At 59.6% G+C, this 24,522-nt stretch overlaps 2 protein-coding genes across 2 annotated transcripts; one reads left to right on the top strand and one right to left on the bottom strand.

Annotated features, from left to right (window-relative positions):
- The first annotated feature begins 1,350 nt into the window (after positions 1-1,350).
- On the top strand, positions 1,351-15,593 carry ARL8A (ADP ribosylation factor like GTPase 8A). The gene is made up of 7 exons (XM_065649734.1): positions 1,351-1,548; positions 8,403-8,483; positions 9,266-9,339; positions 11,263-11,356; positions 12,572-12,639; positions 14,040-14,110; positions 14,222-15,593. Exons 1-7 carry the CDS (start codon positions 1,426-1,428, stop codon positions 14,269-14,271), a joined length of 561 nt encoding a protein of 186 aa, XP_065505806.1. The 5' UTR covers positions 1,351-1,425; the 3' UTR covers positions 14,272-15,593.
- Positions 15,594-17,656: 2,063 nt separating this feature from the next.
- On the bottom strand, positions 17,657-23,466 carry GPR37L1 (G protein-coupled receptor 37 like 1). Its single transcript, XM_065649594.1, has 2 exons — positions 22,677-23,466; positions 17,657-18,887 (listed from the first exon to the last, which is right to left on the bottom strand). Exons 1-2 carry the CDS (start codon positions 23,358-23,360, stop codon positions 18,075-18,077), a joined length of 1,497 nt encoding a protein of 498 aa, XP_065505666.1. The 5' UTR covers positions 23,361-23,466; the 3' UTR covers positions 17,657-18,074.
- Between the last annotated feature and the right edge of the window lie 1,056 nt (positions 23,467-24,522).

Below are 24,522 nucleotides of genomic sequence, written 5' to 3'. Positions count from 1 at the left end.
GATTAAGTCTCTGAGCTTGGCCAGGGTTTCAGCAGGGCTGAAATTGCTCCTGTTCCTCATTCCCCTCCCTGAAAACCCCAGCATGGACCCAGCAGCCTTTTTCCTTCCCATGGTGTTTCTATGTTTTGCTGGAGCTGCAGAACGGACAACGGGGCAGGGAGCTGATGCTGAGGCCCTGGGCTGCAGCCTCCTGCAAACCATGTCTCCAGCATTCAGGAAAGGTCCTTTCCCCACTTAACTGCAATTTTGGCCTGGGGTTTCCCAGGCTGGCAATCCATTTCCTACCCTTGCGCCAACTCGCCAGGGTGGAGATTGCCTAGGATGGAATTAAAAACCACGGTGGCCAGGGGGTGAACAGGCATTGCTGGTGGCAAGGAGTCCCAAGGGTGCAGGGTGTAGAGAGTGATCAGTGAAGGGGTGCAGGGTGTAGAGAGTGACCAGTGAGGGTGAAGCTGGTGCAGGGTGTTCTGGGTGCCTGGGTGCGGGGTGTTCAGGTTGTGGGGTGGGGGACCGCAGGGTGTGCAGGGTGTGCAGGGTGTCTGAGGTGTCCGTGGTGCAGGCTGTGGGGTGTGCAAGGGGTCCAGGGTGCAGGGGGTGCAGGGTGTGTGGGGTGTGCAGGATGCGCGGTGTCCGAGGTGTCCGTGGTGCAGGGTGCGGGGTTTGCAGGGTGTCCGGGTGCAGGGTGCGGGGTGTGCAGGGTGTCTGGGGTGCAGGGGGTGCAGAGTGCGGGGTGTGCAGGGTGTCCGGGGTGCAGGGGGTGCAGGGTGCGGGGTGTGCAGGGTGTCCGGGGTGCAGGGGGTGCAGGGTGCGGGGTGTGCAGGGGGTGCAGAGTGTGGGGTGTGCAGGGTGTCGGGGGTGCAGGGGGTGCAGAGTGTGGGGTGTGCAGGGTGTCCGGGGTGCGGGCTGTGCAGGGTGTCGGGGGTGCAGGGGGTGCAGGGTGCGGGGTGTGCAGGGGGTGCAGAGTGTGGGGTGTGCAGGGTGTCGGGGGTGCAGGGGGTGCAGAGTGCGCGGTGTGCAGGGTGTCCGGGGTGCAGGGGGTGCAGAGTACGGGGTGTGCAGGGTGTCGGGGGTGCAGGGGGTGCAGAGTGCGGGGTGTCCGCGGTGCGAGCCCGGGCCGGGCCGGAGGTAGCGTGCCTGCCTCGGCGGGTCCTCCCATCCGATAGGGGGCGGCAGTGGCGGCGGTCGGCGCGCGTGCCCCACCCGGCGCGCGCGGGGCGGTGCGGCAAGGGGGGGCGCGCGGCGCGCGGACAATACCGGGGCGGCGGCGGCTGCTCGGCCCGACTCGGCCTCGATCGGCTCCGCCCGGCCCGGCCCCGCTCGGCCCCGCTCGTTTCGGCCCGGCCCCGCTCGGCCCCGCTCGGCTCGGCCCGGCCCCGCCCCGGCTGACCCCGCTCGGCTCGGCTCGGCGCGGCCCGGCCCGGCACCATGCTGGCGCTCTTCAACAAGCTGCTGGACTGGTTCCGGGCGCTGTTCTGGAAGGAGGAGATGGAGCTGACCCTGGTGGGGCTGCAGTACTCGGGCAAGACCACCTTCGTCAACGTGATCGCGGTGAGCGCGGCTGCCCCTCCCCGCCCCCCCGGTGCCGCTGCGGGGGCTGGGCTGTGCACCCCCCCCCAGCCGAGCTGCCCCGAGTCGTGCAGCCCCCTCTGCACCCCTCTTGCGTTGTCCCCTCGTTGCACCACAGTCTCGCACCCCCCAGGCTGCTCCCCAGAGCTGTTCCGCCCTATTGCACCCAGCCCGGAAATGCATTTGGGGAGTGGGAGGTGCGGTGCAGGGTGGGGGGTGCAGTGCAGCTGGAGGGTGCAAGTTGAGGGATGCAGATTGGGGGCGGGGTGCAGCTGGAGGGTGCAGGTTCGGGGTGTGGTGCAGCTGGGGGGTCCAGGTTTGGGGTGCGGTGCAGGTTGGGGGTGCAGGTTCGGGGTGCAGTGCAGGCTGGGGGTGCGGTGCAGGTTGGGGGATATAGGCTGGGGGTGCAGTTCAGGCTGGGGGGTGCAGGTTCGTGGTGCGGTGCAGCTGGGGGTGCGGTGCAGGTTCGGGGTGCGGGGCAGGATGGGGGGTGCAGGCTCGGGGTGCGGTGCAGGCTCGGGGTGCGGTGCAGGCTCGGGGTGCGGTGCAGGTTCGAGGTGCGGTGCAGGCTGCAGGACCCGCAGCACCGGGAGGGCCTGGTCCAACCTCTGCGTTTCCTCCTGCATCCCTGGTGCCGAGCGCGGTGGCTCGGGGGCCGCAGCTGGAGCAGGCCCCGGGCAGGATCCAGCCCCCCGCCCTTCCTGGCCGGCTGGGGAGCTGCCGGTCCCCTCAGGATTGCCGGTGCCTCGGCCCTGGGAGCCGGGGAAGCTCCTGCCCTCGGCCCTGTGTCCCTGTCGCAGCAGGCGCTTTGTCATTGCTGGGCCCCGCCGCCCCGGGGACGAGCAGGTGGGGCCTCGGGATGACCCTGCTGGGCTCGGTGTCATCAGGGGTTTTGCTCAGTGGCCGATGTAGGAGGTTATTTGCCTTGTGACCTCGGTCCCTTCCCCAGCCAGCACCCACCAGCTGCGGTGTTTGGGGGCTGCCGGGGTGCTGCTGCAGTGGCACGAGCTTTGCACCCCAACAGGGCAGTGACAGCCTCCTTGGGGACCCTTCAACCCTGACCTCTCCCCGGCTGCGCTTCCTTGTCCACGGGGTCCCTGGATCCAGCGGGGGACCAGGAGCTGGGGGCCCTGGATCCTGAAGCCCAGGGTGTGGTTTCACTGATGAGAATGCACAGCAGCATCTCCATTCTTGCTTTTTGAGTTATTCTTGCCCCGTCCAGATGTGATGCTGTGAGGCGAAAAGGGCAGGTTTGGGCTGTTGCTCCCTGGGATTTCATGGAGGGAGGTGGGTGCAGATCCTCCAGCTGTCCCGGTTCCCCTGTGTCCCGCCTTGTCCGTGCACGTTGCTTCACTCAGTGCTTTAGCTCCAAAGCAAAGCAAGTTATTTATGCCCACTCACAGCACTGGAAGATGCCGAGCTGTCAAAGGTGATTTTGCAGCTAATTTGGAGTCTTCGTTGTGCTGCACTTGTGCTCCCTGGGAGAGTTTCACTTGGTGCTGGGTGCTGCAGATATGAAAATGTCCTTTCTGAAGTGCCTGGGGACAGAAGGAGGACACCCCAAAATCATTTTCACCCCAGAGATGACAGCGCTCCCGCTCTCGAGCTGTTTTGCTGGCGGTCACCACTTGACGTTCAGGTCTTGTGCTGGTTGCCTCAGCAGACTTATGCCAGCACAGGGGGACAGGAAGTTTTGTGAGTTGGGGAGAGTGACCATGAGCACCAATCCTTTTTTGGGGTGACTTTGTCCCTGCTGTTTCCATGTTCAGTGGTTCTTTTATTTCAGTCCCATGTTGATGTGGGACACAGTGGTGCCACGTGTGGAATAGTCCTGCTCTGGACCTGCCGTACGCTGTATCCTGTTAATAGCAACACAGGCTGCATTAAAAATGGAAAAGTGATTTGGAGCCTTTTGAAATAACTGGATAAGCGTTAAAGCATAATGGAGGTTTATCACAAACCTGTTGGGCTGTTTTGCCTTCACGGGGCTGGAAATCGCTGGGGATGTCCTCATCCTCTTACAACTGCTCTTTTGCCAGCCCAGCTCCCCTTTCCCAGCCTGTCTCCTCCTCTCCCAGCAATGTCTGCAGCACACGGGGCTCAGCATGGACTTCAGTGGGGTTCCCGCTTCTGCAAGTAAATGCTTCATACCTGGCAGTTTTGCTGTGTGCAAGACCCTGCCTGCAAGGGGATCGAGTGCACCCTGAGTAAGTTTGGAGATGACGCCAAGTTGGGTGGGAATGTTGATCTGCTGGAGGGTGGGAAGGCCATACAGAGGGATCTGGACCAGCTGGATCGATGGGCTGAGGCCAATTGTCTGGGGTTCAACAAGGCCAAGTGCCGGGTCCTGCACTTGGGTCACAACAACCCCATGAACGCTGCAGGCTTGCGGAAGAGCGGCTGGAAAAGGAGCTGGGGTGTTGGTGACGGCGGCTGAACATGAGCCAGCGTGTGCCCAGGTGGCCAAGAGGCCACCAGCATCCTGGCTGGTACCAGCACTGGTGTGGCCAGCAGGCCCAGGGCAGTGGCCGTCCTGTGCTGGGCACTGGGGAGGTCAAACCGCGAATCCTGGGGGCAGTTTTGGGCCCCTCATGCCAAGAAAGGCCTTGAGGTGCTGGAGCGAGTTGAGAGAAGGGAACAGAGCTGGGGAAGGGGCTGGAGCACAAGTGTGATGGAGCGGCTGAGGGAGCTGGGGGTTCAGCTGGAGAACAGGAGCTGAGGGGAGACCTTCTGATCTCTGACCTGCCTGAAAGGAGCTTGGAGCCAGGGGGGGTCGGGCTCTGCTCCCCAGGAACAAGCGCCAGGACCAGAGGAAACGGCCTCAAGTTGCGCCAGGGGAGGTTGAGGTTGGATCTGGGGAACAATTTCTTCCCCAAAGGGCTGTGGGGCATTGGAACAGGCTGCCCAGGGCAGTGGTAGAGTCACCATCCCCAGAGGGATTTAAAAGGCATTTAGATGAGGTTCTCAGGGACATGGGTTAGTGCCAGAGTTGGGTTATGGTTGGACTCAATGATCTTGAGCATCTCTTCCAACCAAAGTGTTTCTATGATTCTATGCGCTTGGGTGCCTGAGCCTGGGAGGGAAGTCGGCATCTCCAGGTCCTACAAGGTCTCCAGAGATTGCTGGAGAGGTAGAGAAGAGAGATGCTGCTGGAGATGCTGAGGGGGAGGCAAGGAGATCTTGTTCTGATGCATTTTGGCTGGTCTATGTGGCACCTGCTTCTCCCAGTACCGCTGGGCCTGCCTTGTGTGGGGTCTGGCAGGGCCAGGATGGGGTGGGAGGAGGACTTGGGTCCTTGCGCTGCGTGGTCGTTCTGCCTCCAGATGCAGAGTCTGGGCCCTCAACAGCTGATTCCATTGCACCTGAGCTTTATAATGCAGAAGGCAGTAGGGGTTTTGGGGGGCTTTCTCCATGTTTCAGGGAGAGGAAAAGGAGCTGGCTGGGGCATGGTCTCGCCTTGCTGCTGCAAGCTCTTGTCAGCATGAGCCAAAAAAAAAAGGACAGTGGGTTTTTTCCAGGATCATAGAATCACAGAATGGTTTGGGTGGGGAGGGACCTTCCCAGCTCCCTCAGTGCCCCCCCTGCCATGAGCAGGGACATCTGCACCAGCTCAGGCTGCTCAGAGCCCCGTCCAGCCTGGCCTGGGATGTCTCCAGGGATGGTTCATCCACCACCTCTCTGGCCAAGCTGGGCCAGGCTCTCACCACCCTCACTGTAAAAAATTTAATGAATTTCTTCTTTTCATGCAGCCCAAGATACTATTTGCCTTCTGGGCTGCAAGCACACATTGCTGGTTGATGTCCGATCTTTCATCCTCCAAGTCCTTCTCCATAGGACTGCTCTTCATCCCTCCATCCCCAGCCTGGACGGATACCGGGGGTTGCCCTGACCTGGGTACGGGACCTTGCACTTGGCCTTGTTGAACCTCATGAGGTTCCTATGGACCCACTTCTTGTCCTGGTCCTTCTGGATGGCTCCTGTCCCTCAGGCATGTCAACCGTACCATTCAGCTTGATGTCATCGCAAACTTGCTGGGGTGCATTTGATCCCACTGTCTATGTCACCGATGAGGACATTAAACAGTACTGGTCCCAGTACGGACACTGCTCAGAGGCATGGTGGGGAACCCAAAGTATTGCAGGGGAGAAACACCTTGGCTTTGCACAAGACTTCTTTTGGGATGTGTACAGGAACAAACATGGGAAAATAGAGGGATAAGGGAATAAAAAGGGTCAACAGGTTGCTGGTCAGTACGTTTGTCTGGCTGTGCCCTGTGCAAAACCAGCACAGTCTGTCCTGTCTTACGAAACTGCATTTCTGACCGTTTCCCTGGGTCGGGGTCTCCCGTGTGTGTGTTTGACAACCTGTTGAAGGGAAGCCTTGCAAAGGCTTGGCCAGAGTTTGGCTTTTTCCCATCTGAATGGGGTACTGGAGTCAAACGTCCATCTGTGGGGCTGGCTCGGCTCTGCTCTGCACTGGGGCAGGGCGGTTTGGCCAGGGTCCTGAGGGGACCCCGGCAAAACCAGTGATGATGCAAAAACCTGGTCCACCTGCCATAGCCACAAAATCTTGCTGGGATTTTTGTGCCTCCTGGAGGAATCTCTCCAGACGTCGCTTCCCACCCTATTCCCATGTGATCGGTGCAGCTGGGCATGGAATCTGGGGTCAGCATGGATGCTGCATCCCTCGTGTAAGGAAAGTTTTGGGAAAGATATGTCCAGTGAAGGTTTTGTGTGCCTGCAGCTGGGCTGGGGGGCTCCTCTCTCCCTGGCAGCAGAGCTGGTCCCTGGAGGTAGTTAAGGATGTGCCAGAGGTGTCGGTGTCCAGGATGATTGGGGAGATCAGAAGGGACATCACGTTGTCACCATTCAAATCTGGTAAGGCTTTTGGTGAGAAGCCGATGCAGAAGGAGCTCAGCGTGTTGCAGTGTGGGTGCCAAGACAGCAGGGAGCACGTGCAAGTCACCCTGGAACATCATGTGTCACATTCTCAGCCCAACCTTTTCTAGGGAGCACTAGTGGTTTTGTGGTGGCCCCTTGGCCGTGGGCAGCCTGGAGGCAGGCGCCGTGCTGGGGGAAGGATTTGGGGCAGGGAGCGAGGCTGTGCTTTGCTCATGGAGACGTGCTCAGTCCCGTTTCTCCTGGGGGACAGCAGAGGTGACTCCTGGCTCCTGCAGCCCAGCCCTTCCTGGAAGAAGAGCGACCATCACCCATCATGTCTCAGGTGGCATTGGCACAGCCAACAGTTCCCGTGTGGTCCAGGATCCCCCATGGAGGTACCTGCAGCTTCGGAGAGCTCTTCAGCAATTGCTCTCCACTTCTTCCGATCGAATTCCTTAAAACTTGGTCCAGAAAGCGAAATTGCGTGTTGAACCTCAGTCCGCAGGAGACATCCCCCGTGTCGGCTGGTGGTAAAGGGATTCCTGCCTGTGTCTCCGACTCCCCCCTGTCCTTCCCTGCCAGTCTCCAGTGTGGTTTCTGGGTGCACAATGACTCGGAGACCCTTTGGCTATTGGGCTTTGCTGATGAATGCAAAGGGGAAATGAAAAGGGGAAGCAGCAGGTATTGCAGAACTGTTGGAAGAGGTCAGGAAAACCCTGGGGACTCGCTGATGTGGTGGGTCTGGATGAGCCGTGGGCTCAACAAGGCACAAAATTCTGCTTATCAGAACATGGCATAAATTGCCTTTGCTTTTTGAGGTTTTCGTTGACTAAAAGAAAAACCAGAAAAGTCCTAGAGAAACCAAGATTTTAAGCCAGTAAAGAGTTGCTGGGATGAGTTTGGTCATGCTTGGTGGTTCCTGCAGGTTTCTGGCACTGTTGTCTGAAAGCCCCAGCACCGTGTTACCCTGGTTATCAAACCCTCTTCCCCATCGGGTTCCTCGATATCCCGCAGCAGAGCCTCCCACAAGGATGCATTTAAAAAGCAAAGAAGATCAACCTGTCTTGAATCCCAGTGAGGATGCCTGCTGGGTGGGACGCTGCAAGAGCAGAGGGTGAAGGGCTGTGGCAGCTCCTGCCCTCGGCTCCAGGGAGCATCCCCCTGTGCTGCTCAGCCCAGGACGATTTTGCAATGTTGGGATTTGAGCAGCAAGTGGAAGGTGGGGTGGGATTTAACAGACCAGTGCCGTCCTGTCCCTCCAATGCCGTGCTGGGCACGTGAGCTGGTGATCCGGCATCTCCCCGCGGCGTCAGAGGGGCTGTTCCTGCTCACCGCTCCGACAAGACTAACCTAGTTTCACAGCAGCCCTGGGATGCTGCAAATCTCTGGTGATTTCACGCTTCTCCTGCCTGGCATGGCTCAGAGCTGCGCTGCGGGAGGGCACGTGGTGGCAGCTCCTGGGGAGGGGAGAGGGGACCCTTTGCACCCCCCTGCGTCACCCAACACAAGCACCCAGCTCTCATGCACAGGCAGGGTGTAGGGGCTGGAGGGCCCATGCAGGCAGGCTGCAGACCTGCAGGAAAACAGAAGTCAGTCTGGTTTGGGTCGAGCTGAAAATGATCCGAAGCAGGAAACGTGCTGGAGCCCCCAGGACTTGCAGCTGGAGCAGGAGCCGATGCAGGAGGTGGCTGCCCGGGGCTGGGGCTGCACTGGAGCACCCAGGGCGCCCAGCACCCCATGCAGCAGCAGCAGCATTTCCCTCATGCAGGCATTTTATGACCTCGGCTCTAATTTTGCTCCTGGTGTGGACCAGGAGGAGGGTCGTGCTGCACCGACCGCAGGGCTGGCAGAGCGTTCAGGGTTATTTCTAGGCGGGTGTCAGCCTCGCTGCCCTGCTTGGGGCTGGCTGGTGGCGTTTCTATGCCTCCTAATGCTGTTTCACTTTGTTCCTTGCAGTCAGGGCAGTTCAATGAAGACATGATCCCGACAGTGGGCTTTAACATGAGGAAGATCACCAAGGGGAATGTTACCATAAAGGTAAGGTGCAGATGTTAGGGTGGCGTGGGCTCTTGAGATGGAAGGTGGGGTGAAGGGAGACTGATGGGCCTTCCACTGGAGGCTGAAGGATGCTGGCAGCCCCAGCTGCAGTTGGGAAGATCCACCCTGTGAGGTTTCTGCAGGTACCCACCAGAGGAGATGGTGGGAAGGGATGTAGGAGATCCAGACCTCTGCGGTAACAACTAGTCCAGGCTGCAAAGCTGGGGGTTTTCTAATACCTCTGGCTTGCTGGCAGGGACTCATGGATGTGGTCACCTTGCCGAGGGTGGGAGCGCCATGAAAAACAGGTCATGGCTTGCAGTGGTGGCCTCTGCCTTGAGAGCAAAGGGAGAGGAGGTTTCTGTTCCTCCTGGATCTTTCAAAGGCCCGGGCTTGGGCTGGGAAATAATGGTGGAACAGGCTTGAGAAGCTAATTGGGGTTTTTTGCCTGCTGCAGATAGTGTGCTGAGTGTTTTGAAATGGCAAACATACCAGTGAAAGTCCAGGAGGGGTGGTGGGCTTGGGGAGGAGCCCTCCAGCTTGGGCCAGGGTGTCTCTCCGTGCCAGCAGAGATTCAGCACCCTCCAGCTGCCCTTCCTGACATGTCGCCTTCCTTTATCGAGTGGGAGCCTCCTCGTTAGGTTTGAAGTGAAGAGGAGGGGATGGGGGTTTGATGCATGCTGGGTGCTCTGGCCAGGTAGCTGAGGGGGGAAGGGTAATGGTCAGGACAGGGTGGGTCACGGTCAGTACGGGGGGGTAACGCTGCCTTGTCCCTGTCACAGCTCTGGGACATCGGTGGCCAGCCACGGTTTCGCAGCATGTGGGAGCGGTACTGCCGCGGAGTCAGTGCCATAGTGTGAGTATCCCCCAGAGCCCTGTCACCCACGTGCCGATGCTGAGCGCCGCCAGCGGGTGGGGGCACAGTCCCATCACCCCAGCACGGGTGCTGGGCAGGGCTGAGCCCGGGGAGCTGCGGTGCCTCTGCTGCCGGAGCCGGACGCCTGTGTTGGGAGTTGAGACGTTTTCCCCTGGGACTGGTGTCCCCACGGGCTTTGGCACAGGGCAGCCAGGTCCCCACAGCCGTGGCAGACCCTTCCCTTCCAACATCGCTCAGCCTGGGTCTGTTCCTCCGATCTTGCCCTTCCTGGCCCCTGTGCTTCCCCTGCGCTGCCTGTTCATCGCAGGGGCTGAGCAAAGGCCATTGATGCGGCTCAGCCCTTTCCAAGAGGCTGGTTTTATGGGCAGCCGCCAGCAGTGTCTTCCCAGGTCCTGGTGTTTATGTGCTGCTGGATGAATCTTGTGCGGAGCAAAGGAGTCTCGCTGCAATGCCCGCTGCTGAGTGTCAGTAGGTCTCTGAGTGTCATGACATGTCCCCTCTTGCAAACGTTGCAGTAAGTGCAGTTCCAGGGAGTCCAGGCTGGGGATGACCCTGGCAAGATGCTGCTGGGAAGCAGGCTGCCTGCTCCTAAGGACAAGAATCCACCCTAGAAGACCACATCAGTGTTGCTTAAACTCAATTAGAAAATGAGATTTATGTGGTGTTCACCAGTTGACAGTGCCCTGAGGTTTTGGAGGGCTGGGTTTCTGTACTGCCCTTCCCAACTGCAGGTCTGGCAGGTGAGGAGTGAGGGACCACTTGTCCTACTCCTTGGTATAGCAGTGTCTGGTCCTGCCCTTGCTATTTGTCACCATGTCAGGACACATCACAGTGAGCTTTGCTGGAAATGACAAAATCCAGTTTTTTTCACTCCTTTTACTGCCTCCTTCCATAACTTCAGAATTTTCCAAAGTGATCCATCTGGTTGAGAAGAAGTGAAAGGACCTGTGGCCACCCAGGTTGTGCTCCAGTCTGCCTTCCTCACTTTGAGCTGCGTCATGTCCCTTTTCTCTCGCCCTCAGCCCTCCTGCCCCGTCGGGTGTGCCGAAGGCTCGTGACAGCGCCTGGCGCTGTTTGTCCCTTGGTACAGCCATACACATTTCCCTGTGCTCAGCGCTTCCGTAGCTAAAGGCTCTTTTCCTATTTTTAATAAACCCCACAAGGCCTGATGAAGCTTGATGGTGTGTTTTCACTTCTTCTCTCCCAGCTTCTCCATCTTTAAAATAAAGGCTGCTTTCATCAGTTCCTCTCCCCAGTTTTGGCATCACTTGTGTCCTTTGCAGGATGGGTGTCTGCCCATAAGAGCTAAATTCTTCCCTAAATCTCCCCCATCTGCTCAGAGCAAACACTGCTGACTGCTGGCTTCATGTACCCTTTGCTCTGTGCCCCATGCCCAAGATTGCTCCCGTAGAGAAGACGAGCAAGTCCTTTCCCCTGCCAGGATCTTGAGTCAACGTCTTCTCTTCTTCTCCGTCATCAGCTCCTCTTGTCTCCTCCACTTGTCCTCTTATTCTGAGTGTCTCCATAAGGAGCCACCACATGCAGACAAGATTCACTTGGGGACAACATGTGTTTTGCAGCTTCTTCTGCCCAGGCAGTTCCTGGGCCCCCTCGCCTGCCATGTCCCTGCTGTCAACAGAGTGAACCCATGCAGGGATGGGGACAGGAAGGTCCCCTATGCCCTGGGGGACATGAGAGGCTCTCAGCCACACAGCCCACCTTGGGAACAGGAGTCCTATGGGAAGGATCCCATTACCCATCACCTTCACATACTGGCCCAGGAGCTGGTTGGGGTGATGTGGCTGCCATGCGAGCAAGGTTTGGTGGTGGAGCAAACCTCAGCACAGCACCAGGGTGCAGGGACCTCAGCGACTGTGCTCAGGGGTGTCCCTTCCCTTGCAGGTACATGGTGGACGCTGCTGACCAGGAGAAGATAGAGGCCTCCAAGAATGAACTGCACAACCTGCTCGACAAGCCGCAGCTCCAGGGCATCCCGGTGAGCCGGGGATCCATCCTGGATGGGTTCCCCCCAGACACTTGTGCTCCCCAAGCCGGTGGCTGCCCGAGTTTGCAGCGAGGGGCTTGTGTCTTGCAGAGCAGATTTAGGGGGTGGACCCCCTTCCTTGGAGGGGGGGTGTCCTTCCCCGCTGCACTCCTGTGGGAGCTGGAGGAGCGATGCTTTCCAGCCCAGGGCTAGGCCAGCCAGCAAGTAAGGGAGCTTTAGAAGAGACCAGAAAAAAAACCCTCGATATGCAAGATCTGTCCTCTTGCATGAATTTGCACCTGATTTATGGTGGGACATTAAGGTCTCGTCTCCTAGGAGCGTGGCTGCTGGGCTGTGACATTTGCAGGGTGGGCTGGGAGCAGCGGGGCACACTGCGCGTGCCGGGGTGGGATGCTTGCAGAGCATCCCAAATCAGCCTCCTTTGAAAGGAGCTAATCGAGGATCTCGCTACGGATCTCAAACGTTTGCTGCCAACTAAATTAAGCTCCTGACATAACATGCTGCATTCGCAGCCCGAGTGCTCTTTTTTGAGAGCAAGTCTCCAAATGTAAATGAGGGGATGCTGCATTTCTGCGCTGCTTCAGAGGCCCCGGCTCACCCCGGGAAGGCGGCTGCAGCCTCAGCGCTGTCCTTGTCAGGTGACAGTTGTGTTTTCCGCTCCAGAGCGATGAACGAGTCCTGCCGGGTTATTTTCCCTGTGTAGTCTGAGGATGCCTTTGTGGATGTGAAAAGCTTTGAAGTAAGGAGGGACCGGTGGATGGTGCAAACAGCTGTTGCTTTTTCAGGCTGGCTGCCTGCAGAGAACAGGTTCTGCAGGGCATCTACACCTTGTTCCTTCCTGATAACATCAGGTTTAGCCATTTTGCTAGATTTTTTTGCTCAAAGACAGCAAGAGGCTCCTGGAAGAATGTCCTAGATTGCATGGGAGATGCTGGTGCCCCTCAGGGAAGACGTGCTGTGGGACCAGCTTCTCAGTGGGACTAGAGCGTACCCAGGAGATGCTGTGTACGGGCTAATTAAGGCTGTTAGTTGATGTGCTCTGCCTTCTAAATGCCTGCTGAAGGGGTTTTCTCCCTTTGGGCACAACCTGGTGGAGTGGCCAGGGCTGTTCTGCATCTCAAGCAGGGTCCCCTTCTGGGTGGCAGAAGCAGGTTCCTGCCTGCTCTGGTGGCCAGGAGCTTCAGGTGTCCCCTCTCTGCCCTGCAGGTCCTAGTGCTGGGGAACAAACGGGACCTGACCGGTGCCTTGGATGAGAAAGAGCTCATTGAGAAGATGTAAGTGTGCTGGTGGCCGTGGTGGGGCTGTGGCACAGTGTGACCCCCTGTTCCTGCTGTGTCCCCACCGGCACAGTCACTGCGCTGTGCTCTGGCAGTTACTCCTCCCCGAGCCGGGGTGACATTGCAGTGCCTGGGGTGGGCTGGCAGAGACAGGGGGCTGGGGACATCCCGAGGCAGCGGCCGGCGGAGGTGACATCTCTGCACACGTGGGGATGGGGAGGGCTGGGAGCTGTGGCCACCAGTGCCAGGCCTGGTCCCACGTGCCACACGGTGGCGTCGGGGCCCGGCACGGCACTCGGCCCTGGAGCTGGGCACTGTGCCCGTGGCAGCCCTGGGTGTGTGGAGCTTGGATCTGCTGGGCCCCTCAGTTCCAGAGGACAGGGAACTGCTGGAGAAAGTCCAGCGCAGCCACGAAGATGCTGCAGGGAGTGGAGCATCTCCCGTGTGAGGAAAGGCTGAGGAAGCTGGGGCTCTGGAGCTGGAGAAGAGGAGACTGAGGGGTGACCTCATTCATAGTTATAAATATATGAAGGGTGAGTGTCAGGAGGATGGAGCCAGGCTCTTCTCGGTGACAACCAGTGATAAGACAAGGGGCAGTGGGTACAAACTGGAACACAGGAGGTTCCACTTAAATATGAGAAGGAACTTCTTCCTGGTGAGGGTGCCAGAGCCTGGCCCAGGCTGCCCAGGGAGGTTGTGGAGTCTCCTTCTCTGCAGACATTCCAACCCGCCTGGACACCTTCCTGTGTAACCTCATCTGGGTGCTCCTGCTCCGGCGGGGGGATTGCACTGGATGAGCTCTCAAGGTCCCTTCCAATCCATGACATTCTATGATTCTATGATTCTATGCTCTGGTGTGTGACACCGTCCATGTCCCTCTCCGTTGTCCAGCCATCTTGGGCCTCCTCACAGCCATTGCTGCCTCCTGGTCCCCCCGCTGCAGCCAGGGGATGGGGACACTGTGCTGACTCGCAGCATCTCTACTCCCCCCGGCCACCCCTGGAGACCTCCCCTGTCCCACAGGCACTTACGCAGCTCCCGCGCTGCCCCCAAACCTCCCCTGCCCTGTCTCGCCACAGAGCTGTGCAGCCAAGGTTTGGGATGGGAGCTATGTGGTTTGGTGGCCAGGCTCTCCTTGAGCTCGGGTCCCTCCTGCCCCTCCTCGTAGCCCCTACAGACCGGCCTGGCCATCAGCCCTGGGCACGGTGCGCTGCTGTCCTCACCCAGCCCCCGTGCAGGTCCCCGGGAGCCTGGGGAGACGTTGCCCCTACAAAGTGTCCCCTGTCATGGAGCCGGAGCCCAAAGGGACCCTTCAGAAGGCTGCCGGGGGGCGTCTCCCGTTGCTGCCGATTTGCAGCCCCTGGCTTCTGCAGCCAAAGCTCACTCCTCTCCTGCAGGAACCTCTCTGCCATCCAGGACCGAGAGATCTGTTGCTACTCAATCTCCTGCAAAGAAAAGGACAACATTGGTGAGTATGGGTGGCTCCGGCGTGGGGCTCAGAGTGCCCAGGCTGCTCCCCAAGTACAGGAGGGGGTAACAGCCGGAGGGAGAGGCTGTGAGTATCCCCTTGTCTTCACAGACATCACCCTACAGTGGCTTATCCAGCACTCGAAGTCCAGGAGAAGCTGAGATCCCGCGGACAGCGGCTCGGATGGGGAAGATGCCATTGTACAAGCCCATGCCCCTTCTCTCTCCTGCTCTGTCCCTCCAGCTCTCTCTCTAGATGGGTATTTTTAGGGGACCCCAGACTCCACTCGCATTGAGGTGGAGCCCTTGTTTTTATTGTAAAGAAAATGTCCGACTCTTGCCTCTCTCTCCTGTCCTCTCTCTGTCTCTTCCTCCCATTTTGGCACTGTTCTGTTGTTGTCTGTGTATACAGTATATATATATGTATATATATTTTAATTTTTTAATTTAAGCGATAGCGCTGTTACTAAACTGGGCCCTGTGAGCGGGTAGGAAGGCCGTGGGCTCCCTGAGGCTGGCTGAGGGTCAGCGCTGGGAGGAAGATGAGGGCAGAAGGCAGCCCCTTGGGGATGGGGCCATGCCAGGCTGCGGGCTGGTCCCCTGAGGCTCCCTCATCCCTCCCCTGGGTGTCCTGCCTGTACCCCTGGGCAGGGAGCATCCCAGGGGTGTCGGGAGCACCGCTCATCCCCCTCCCTTGCCCTTCCCCAGGCTTCAGCTCCATGGGCAGGGTGTGTGGGGGAGGCGATGCCACCCCGCCAGGATCCTCACCCCTCCATGGGGACGGGTTACTCGTGACCCGCTGCAATCAGCCTCCCCGCTCCGTTCCTGCTGCCCCAGCCCCTCCTCGCTGCCCTGGGCTGCACGTCCCCCCACCCCACATCCCCCCGTGCCCCTGCGTGTGGGCCTAATCCTGCCCCACTGCCCTGTCCTGCTCTGCTGTGCTGGGGCAGCGACCTAAGGGGCTGGTGCCAGCGCAGGGGGGCCAGCAGCTCCCGTGGGGAGTGGGGGGTCAGCTTCTGCCCCCGCTGCCCCTGGGGGTGCCTGGGCCCCATGTAGCCCCTCGGAGCGGCCGTGCAGGCTCCTGGGTGCTGAAAGGCTTCACTGCACCCGGCAGGGGCTGCGCGCTCTGCCCGGGCTAAGGACGTCGTGCAGGGACGCCGGGGAGGGGGGGACACCTGGAGACACGTGTGGGGCCATGAGAGCCCCTGTGCAGCTGCAGAGCTGCCCCACAGAGCTGGGGGGAGCTCCAAATTCTGTCCTGCTCCCCGTGTCCTGCTCCCCACGCCAGCACCCAGCTCTGCTGCCCTGGCTGGGGGGGACATGGGGGCAGTGGGGCTCGGGGTGGCACGATTGGGTCCTCGTCATCAGCGGGGAGAGGGCAAGAGGAAGTTTTAGGGGAGATCAGGAAGGCTTTGCCTGTCTGTGCCGTATGATGAGTTGCTTGGTCTCTGCGGGCACAGCCTGGGGGCCTGACCAGGTTGTTTGGGGCCGGTTTTGGGGGGGACTTAGTGGGGCTGGGGGGGATGCGCTGGGGTCAGGTTGGTGGCACAGTGGGGCGGGGGCTGCGAGACCCGTGTCGCTGCCCCTTCCCCTGCTCAGCTCCGGGGCGGTGAGGCGGCGAGTTTCTCTTCTGTTCCCGTTTTTGCAGAATTGCACAAAGAGAGATTTCCTTTTTCTTTCTTTTTTTTTTTTTTAATTTAATGAATTGTAAAGTGTTGTCACCCCCACCCCCACTTTTTTTTTTTTTTTTTTTTTAAGAGATATTTTGGCTCAGATTTGACCTCTGTTGGGAAATGACTCTTGTAACTGTACAATTTTTTTGCCTCCTAATAATAATAAATTAACAATTTTGCGTTGCGGGTTTGGTTCTAGTCACGTTGCTTCCTCGCTGTCGCTGCCACCCGTCCCTCCTGGGGGCTGTGCCCACCCCTTGGAGCACAGGGTGGGGGTCCCTGCCCCCCAGGCAGCACCCGCGTGATCGTGCTCACCCGAGAGGTGCAGGAACCAACTGATAGTTCTGAATACCAACTTTTCTTAGCGAAGGTGTGCTCGGAGACCTCTGGCTGCGGCCATCGCTGCTACTGGACCATCCTCTGCACCCACATCGTGTCCTAGTGCCGCCGCAGGACCTGGGTTTGGAGCAGGGTTGCTGCAGGGCTCCTGCACTCTCTCCCTCCCCACTTGGCTGCACCAGCCCCTTCTAGGGGCTGTGGCCGTTGCTGGTGGGGGCACCCAACCCGTGTCCTCTGGGGGCTGGTCCCCTTCACCCCTACCCGGGGTTGTGCTTTGTGCCGTACGGTGCCCGACCCCAACCCAGCCCGGGGTGCTCTGCCCGCCATGGGGCCCGTGTCGTGCTGCAGGCTGATGGTGTTGCCTGTGCCCTCCCTGCCCCCCCTCTGCTCTTCTCCCCACGCATCCAGCCCCGCGGGGCTGCAGGAACAAGCCCGGCTTTGTTCGTCCTTGGCCCGGGCTCAGGATGGAGCAGCACAGACCAAGCGCATGAGAGCTGCCCCCACCCCCTTCCTCCCACCGCGACCGACCCCCCCAGGGACCCCGCTCACCCTGTGGGGATGCAAGGGGGTGACAGCACAGTGGGCAGCCCGGGCTCTGCATCCCCCTTCCATCCCTGCACCAGGATGAGACCCCCCTCCTCCCCAGCTGCTCCCAGTCTGTGGGGCCCAGCACTGGCGGGGGGGCGGGGAGGAGAGGAAAAAATGAGTTTTGTGCTCTCGGAAGAAAACTGGGGCTTTTGTTTCCCTGGAAACGGGGCTGCGAAAGCAAAGCCCGGTGGGTGTCGATGCCGCACAAAGCCTTCAGTGAACCCCTCGCATTCACCCGGCCATAGCAACCGTCTCCCTCACCCCGGCATTTCGGGGCTGGGGCAAGCGCCAGCGGCTGGACAAGGAGCTTTAACAGCTCTGGTGGACAGGGCCAGCGTGGCCAGCATGCCCTCAGCCCCATGGGCTGCTCCCCGAAGCTCCCTGTGGGTGCAGGAGCCTTGGGCAGGGGGTGGATATGAGGCTTGGAAAACCCGATGCCCTGAAACCATCATCCTGAGACAATTTTTGTCCCTCGATGAGCAGGTGGATGAAGGCTGGGAACCCTGCACGGAGCTGTTTGGATGAGATGCACTCATCCCATTGGCTCCCCAAGGGGTGCTGGTCCCACCTGCCCCCGCAGCACTGCACGGCAGCAGCAGGTTGGTCCTGCACGGTGCAGGTAAGGAGCCAGCTGCACCTCAGCCCAGTGCTAGGACCAGTTTGAGTCCCACAAACCACCCCAAGCCCGGTGCCTTGGAGGTGACTCTGCCGGGGGCTCGCTTGGCACGGGCTCACTCAGCGTCACCCCAGGGGTGCTGTCTGACCTGGCACGGCTGCTTTCCTGACCTCATGTTCCCCCCACCAGCCCACTCCAGAGCCCCCAGGTTGTAGGAAAAAGCTACTCAAGCCCCAGGAACCAGCTCCCTGGGGCTGGTCGGCGGTGCTGGACAGCTGCATGGCGACATGCTCTAGTTTACTGGTTTATTGAGCTCTTACAGGGCACTGCTTGGATCCGATGGGATAGAGTCACTGGGACCTTCTCCCATAGTGGAGGGGACTGGCAGGAGGGAACAGGGACAGGACGAGGGCAGTTTGTGTTTGCTATGTCCTCTGCAAGCCACCACGGGAACCCTCTGTAGTTTCTGATGGGACCTTTCTGGCACGACTCCATCTGCAGAGCAGCAACCCCTCTGAACCTGCTGATGTCCTTGCCGGCCTTTGGGCAGAGGCAAGAGGCCACCAATGTAGCCACAGGGACTGGGGTTTCAAGCCCCACTTGCCCTACGTGGGGTTTGAAGCCTATGGTGCAGCCTCCTGAGCTGTCTCTTCTGTTTGCTCCACGTCCAGATCCAGGCACTAATGGCAAAACAACGTTTGGTCTTGGGAGGAGGTGGTGGATCAATCTCTACAGCTCCCCGGTGGCACTTAGCAAGGTGTGCCGAGCGCCAGGAGGGGTGGAGGAGACTCCCGGGGCTTGTCGAAGAAGATGGAGGAGGACATCTCCGTTTTGAGCTTGCTGTTGGCGCTGCCCTCGCTGGAGGCTGTGTCGGGGCTGCAGCCCTCGCAGCAGCAGCAGCAGCAGTCCATGAAGGCCTGGCCCAGGGGTCTGCAGAGGCACAGGAGCAGTACGGGTGTCACTGAGCACTTGAAGAATAGGAAGAACTGGTTGATGAGGTTGAGCAGGTCCAAGGTCTGCTTGGACATCTCAGGAGACATGTAGGCCACCACGATGTTGCAGACGTTCTCGGGGATGGTGCAGAGCCCGTAGATGATGGTCAGCCCAATGATGGTGCAGTTCAAGTGACTCTCGCACTGGCTGTGCTTGGTCCCTCGGCACTCCGTCTTCTTCTCAGTGCCACTGATCCTCCGGGTCACCAGCTGGCAGCTCACAGTGAAGAGGATGGGCAAGCAGAAGTAGCAACCGAAGTACCACCACATCCGAGCATTTTGGTAGGTGAGCACCAGCGAGTAGACAGACTCAGGCAGGTTGGATGAGGGCTTCATGGTGCAATACTCCGTCACCACGCCGGACACGGGCGACGTGTCCTGCGCCAGCTGCCAGAGCAGGATCTCTGGCACCGACAGCGTCATGGAGCCCACCCAGATGACGGCCAGCTTGGCGATGATGGACTGGCACTGCTCAATGGGCCGGGCACTGGCCTGGGGGCTGGTGGCCGCGTGGAACCTGTCGATGCCCAGAGCGCAGAGGCTGAAGGTGGTGACTCCCAGCGACGACACCTGGCAAGAGGGGAGGCAGAACCAGTGGGCCTTGCTGCAGGTACATCACGGTGGCAAAACCCCTGGCTACCCAAGACCACAGCTCAAGACCCTTCCTCCAAGGTTTTAGAGGGGTCACAAGCTGTGGCTTCGTTCCCAGGGTTGGAGACACTTTTCTGTGACTCCTGAAAGGGCGGTGGATTAAACCGCCCCTTGACCCACTTGTCCCTGCCCGGTTCCCTTTTCTGCAGAAGGCAGAGGCTTTGCTGGATGTCTGTCTGTCTGTCCAGCCAGAGTGGGAACAGCAGCGTTGTCCCTCAGGCTCTTCCTCTATTCTGGATGGCTCTTGGAGAGGGAAAGCAGGGACCACCACACCTGCCAGCACCTTCCCAGGGTCCTCAAGGTCCCCCCAGCTGCCCCTGGCTGACTTGTCCCTGCCCTGCTCTGCAGAGCTGCCCTGGCTTCCTGGACAGACCAAATGAGTTGAAGGGGCCGTTGTCAAAAATCAGCTTGGGGCAATTTCCGCTGCATTGAGAACAGCAGGAAAAACATCCTGTTTGCCAAAGGGAAGAGGCCAAAGGAGGTAGAGGAAGCATGGTGGCTTTGGGAGGGCTGGCAAGGCACTGAGGGTCTCAATCAGCATTCACAGTCCCAGCCCCAGAGCTGCAGCTTTACTTGGAGCCAAGTCCCACAGCCCTCGGCCAGGAAAATGGCAGAGTCATGTGCTTGTGCCCCTAGCCCTGTGGCTGTTCCTGGCCTCACGAAGCCATCAAATGTCACCCTGTATTGAAGGAACTTCCCAGCACTCAGGAAACCTCCCAGGGTTCTGCATGATGCCTGGGCAGCAGCTCTAAACAGGTCTGGAACAGGCTCCCCCCGCCATCTCCCCTGCCCTTTCCAGTGGTCCTGACTTGGCCCCTTCAGTGCTGCAGGGCACAGGAGCACCCAGCATCACAGCTCAATTATGCACAGCAGCATCCTCCCAGACACAGCACCAGGGCACGAACCCAGCATCACCATCCTGCACCCAGTCCCACCACCCAACAATGCTGCTCATGTCCCAGCTCCTCTGCCCAGTGCCCAGAGCCACCCCAAGCACCCAGCACCGTTGCTCTGCCCCACTGCCAGCATCCAGTGCACTTGCCCAGCTCTGTGGCTGGCACCTGCAGCCCTCCCAGCACGGCTGTGCTGCTGCCTCTCCTCTGCCCTACACCCTCCCACAGGCTCTTCTGTCTCTCCTGGTCCCCTTGGTCCTGGTGTGCAATTCAGACAGGGCAGAGCATCCTTCCCCAGCACCCTGGCAGGGATGCAGCTGGTCACCCCAGGCACAGCCCTGCACACTAGGAGCCCTCTGCTCCAAAAACCCAGCTTTGTGCCGAGGAGGACAGAAGATTTGCTCCTTACAGAGTTCATGCAGCATCCTGGAATGCTTGCATGGTCTCATACAGAAAGGGTGGACATTAACTGCTGGGCTGCAGACTGATTCCCCTCTCATGGCTTTCTCTTTGCTGGGGATTTAGCTCTGGCCTGGCTGTTCCTTCCCACCCAAGCTGAAGGGTCCCAGGTGAACAGAGAAGCCCCGAAAGCCCTTTCTGCCCTTTCTCTGGGGCCCAGAGGCAGGAGGGAAGGGCAGGATTGGCAGCTGGGGTGGCAGAGCAGGAGTAGCCTCCTGGGTGGACAACCGCAGGACTATGCATGTCTTTCAGCAGCCCCAACATCCCATTGTCCTTCCTGCCTCCTTCAGGGACCAAGCTGTCCTGGGGCACCCTGGTGCCATCCGCAGGGATCCACCACAGGGATGTGGCCAGGAAGCCCATGGGCAGCTCAGAAACAGGCCATGGAAGACCCTCCTCAGGAAAGGGTCTGGTTTGGGGACATCACCCTTTCCTTCTCATCCTCAGCTGGAACACCCAGCCTCCCTGCCTGGGTAAATGTGGGTTCATATTCCTGCTCCTCTCTAGGTCCTTCCACCTGGCTGCGATGCTGGGGGTCTGAGGTGGAGCATAGGGATGGAGCAAACAGTTAATTTAGTAAAAGGCTGGGGTGGGACACCTCCAGAAATGAGCAACTCCTGCCTGCTGAGCAGGGAGGCCATGCAGAGAGGCAGGGGCTGCCCATCTCCTCTGGCAAACATCACTTTGTCGTGATGGGCTGTAAAGTGCTGGCTTAGGGCTATGCCTGGCAGGATACCCAGGGTGAGGGTCTGTCACCCCAGGTCTGTGCCCAAAGGACCCAGTGGCATCACTGGGGTCCCGTGCTGCGAGTGTGCACAGCCAAGCCATCTGTCAACGTCCAGGGACCCCCGTGTCTCTGCAGATCCTGCACAAAGGCACTGACACATGGGAACCTGACTCTCACAGTGGTAGTGGGGGACTGAGCAGCATGACAGAGTGGGACCACTGGTGACAGCGGTGGCCTCAGACCTGCTCACCTCACAGCCCCCACAATGCTGTGCCAGCCCAGCAGGCCCATGTCTGGCCCCCCACCTGAGCCGGAGTCACCCCAACCTGCAGCTGCTGCCAGGTGAAGCAGAAGAGGACAATCCCACCACCCAGGGAGGGGGATGCAGCCAGGTCCTGCACCCAAGAGCCCTACAGGTCCCTGCAGAAGCTTTACCAAGGAGGGGAATGTTGGAGAAGGGATTGTGATGGGACATGTCAATGTCTTGGGGCCATTTCTTTGCCTGTAACAACTGAGCTCCCTATGGCCATAGGTTTTCCCCATCTGAGCGCCAAGGCACCAGTTGTCCCCTCCAGCTGTTACTTCACTGACCAGGCTTGGTGATGGGCACAGAGAGGTCTGGCAATGACAGACGGCCAGGTCCCAACTCAGTATGATGACAGCCCTGGGAGGGCAGGGCTGGCCTGGGCATGGGTGCAAGGGGTGTCAGTGGTCCCACACGACCCCATCGGGTTTGAGGAGACTGAAGGCAGCAGCCCCTGGGCCCTCAGGCACGAGCCATGCCCCAAGCTTGCGGCTGGTGTTCAAATGCTGGGGGAACTGACCATGAGAGTAGGCTCTCAGTGGGACAGGCAGGTTTTGAACCCAGTCTGGCCTGACCAAGCTTGAAAGTGTCTTCAGGGACCTAACAGTGGCTCTGATCCCTTCCAACCTTGTGTTTGCACCCTTCTGTGATAAACTGAGCTTTGGAGCCCCAGAAAACAGGCACGGGCAGGCTGGGTCTGTCTGTTGTACACCTGATCCCAGCCATCTCTGGGATGGGAGATGCCCCACAGCGTGGGTTTATTTTCAATGCAAGAGCAGGACCATGCAAAACCATGCCGGCTGGGGTGTTCTTGCTCTTTCTGCCTTCACGTGTCAGCACAGTCCCTGTAGCCTTCTCAGTGGGTCCCCAGCTCACCCCAAACATGGCCAACCCATGAGGCTTGAGGACAAGCCAAGATCTCAGGTTCCCAAACATAATCCCAGTGTTCTCCCACCCCAGTGCTGCTCAGCGCTGCCCCACCTGCAGCCCCCTGCCCTGGGACTGTCCTCAGCAGCCCACCATGGCCAGCGCTGGGCCAGCACACTGTGGGGCTGAGCCCACAGGCTGGGAGGTGTTGGGCTGGGACAGGGACAGACAGAGGGACCCCGTGGATGGAAGTCCCTGTGCTGGCTGGACAAAGGAGGGTTTCACAGGCTCTTCCCAGAGGCAAAGGGAAGGTCAATATTGGGACCATCCCCTGGCTCCTTGCCGTGCCCCGCAGTGGGGGTCTCTGGGTCATGGCAGCAGTCCATGCTGCCCCCAAAGTAAGAGGGCAGAGAGGACCTGAGTCCTTGAGCCCTTCAGTGCCCTGTGCAGCCCCTTACCTCCATGAAGGGCACAATGCGACAGGACACATCCCCCAGCAGCCTCTTCTTGGTGATCTCATTGAAGATGACCACAGGCAGGCAGAAGAAGAGGATGAGGAAGTCCCAGAAAGCCAGGCTGGCCAGGATGGAGTTCCAGGCACTCTTCATGTAGTAGTTGTGCCACACGATGCACATCACAGAGAGGTTTCCAATGATGCCCACTGCGAAGACAATGAGGGACAGGAACATCACGGCATAGGCGCTGTAGGAGTTCTCCGTCACTGGGTACAAGGGGTTCTGGATTTGCAACCGCTTGTCAGACACGGTGGTGAGGTTGGCTCGGGGCTCTGCCCCCTCCCCGTCCGTAGGGACCCCTTGTTGCTGCTCAGATGGGTCCGTGCTGGATGGCAGCAGGGCCTTGGTTGGGTGCAGGCTGGCAGAGTTGAGGGGCCGCGGGAACTCCACCCGCACCCCCGGTACGTACTGCTGCACCGACTTGGAGTCCTCCTCTGTCCCTCGACGCAGTCTCTCCTTCATCACCTGGACCTCTGGACTGTCCTGGGAAATCGTCGGCAGAGTCCTACCTCCATCTGCACCCTGGCCATGGTGGGTGCTGCTTTCCAGAGCTCTGCCCGGCATCTCCGCAGTCCCCGGTGCCAGCAGCATCAGCAGCAGGAGGACAAGTGACAGCGGAGAAGGCATGGTCCCCTCCGCACCCTCTGGAGAACGTGTGTGGTGGGAGACAGAGCAGCCCCGAGCGCAGAGACCCCGGGGCTGCAGGCAGCAAGGGGACGGTCCGGAGGAGCAGCTGGTCTGTCCGGCTGCAGCCGCTGCTCTGGGCTCACCGAGAGCTCTGGGCAGAATAAAAGCTGCGACGGGGAGCGGCAGAGCCGGGCCCTCTGCTGGTCACCCCCCCGCTCCCGGGGAGGCTGCCAAGCTCTGCGGAGACGCTCCAGCTCCCTGGTCAGGCAGCTCAGCATCCCCCAACAGCCCTCCAGCATCCCCCCAGCACCACCCCAACATTCTCCCAACATCTCCCCAGCACCCACCCCGAACGAGCCAGATGGAGGATGCCCATGGCTCGGCACTAGGGATGCGCTGCTGAGCTCAGCTCTTCCCAGCCCAGACCTCTCCTCCCAACCCTGATGAGGTCCGGCAATGGGCACTGTGTGGCATGTCTCCTGTCACATTCGGTCGGGGCTCAGGGTGCCCTTGAACAGCCAGACCACGTCCCTGGGGCTGGAGAGGTGACGGGGATGCTCACTTTGGGAGGGGGAGAGGAAGGACTGGCTGGCCTCAGGTGACACTCCTTGCCACAGCGAGGTGTCAGATCCTCTGGCCCAGTTCTCCCAAGATTTGTTGCTGCTTTTCCTCCTGACTTCCCCCCTGGGACAGGGGTTTGAACAGAGCTGAGGTCCTTGATCCTCTGTGCCTATGGCTTCTCCTCGTACCCATCATCTCTCCCCCACACCCATCATCTTTCCCCATTTCCATTACCTCACCCCATACCCACCACCTCTCCTCTGTCCAGTCTCCTGTTCCCCTATCTGTTATTTGTCCCTGCGCTGTTACTTCTTCCTTATGACTGTGGGAGTGGAGGGACCAGGGTCCCCTCTGGGGACATGCCCTGTGGCACGTAGGCAGCCCATGGGGCTACCCCAGACCTGGGGGACTCAAGGAGTCTGTCCCTCTCCTGCGTGGGGCCATGGCTGGGGCCAGGACACCTCACCCCACTGCAGCCAAACACCAGCCATTCCCCCATCGTGTGACCTCATCTAAACGCCTTTTAAACCCCTCCAGGGATGGTGACTCCAGTACTGCCCTGGGCAGCCTGTTCCAATGCCCCACAGCCCTTTGGGGAAGA

Source organism: Caloenas nicobarica, chromosome 21 (genome assembly GCF_036013445.1).
Source record: "Caloenas nicobarica isolate bCalNic1 chromosome 21, bCalNic1.hap1, whole genome shotgun sequence".
In the NCBI taxonomy this organism is placed as follows: Eukaryota; Metazoa; Chordata; class Aves; order Columbiformes; family Columbidae; genus Caloenas; species Caloenas nicobarica.
Note: the sequence above shows the minus strand (reverse complement) of the source record. Positions and strands in the feature narration are given on the sequence as shown.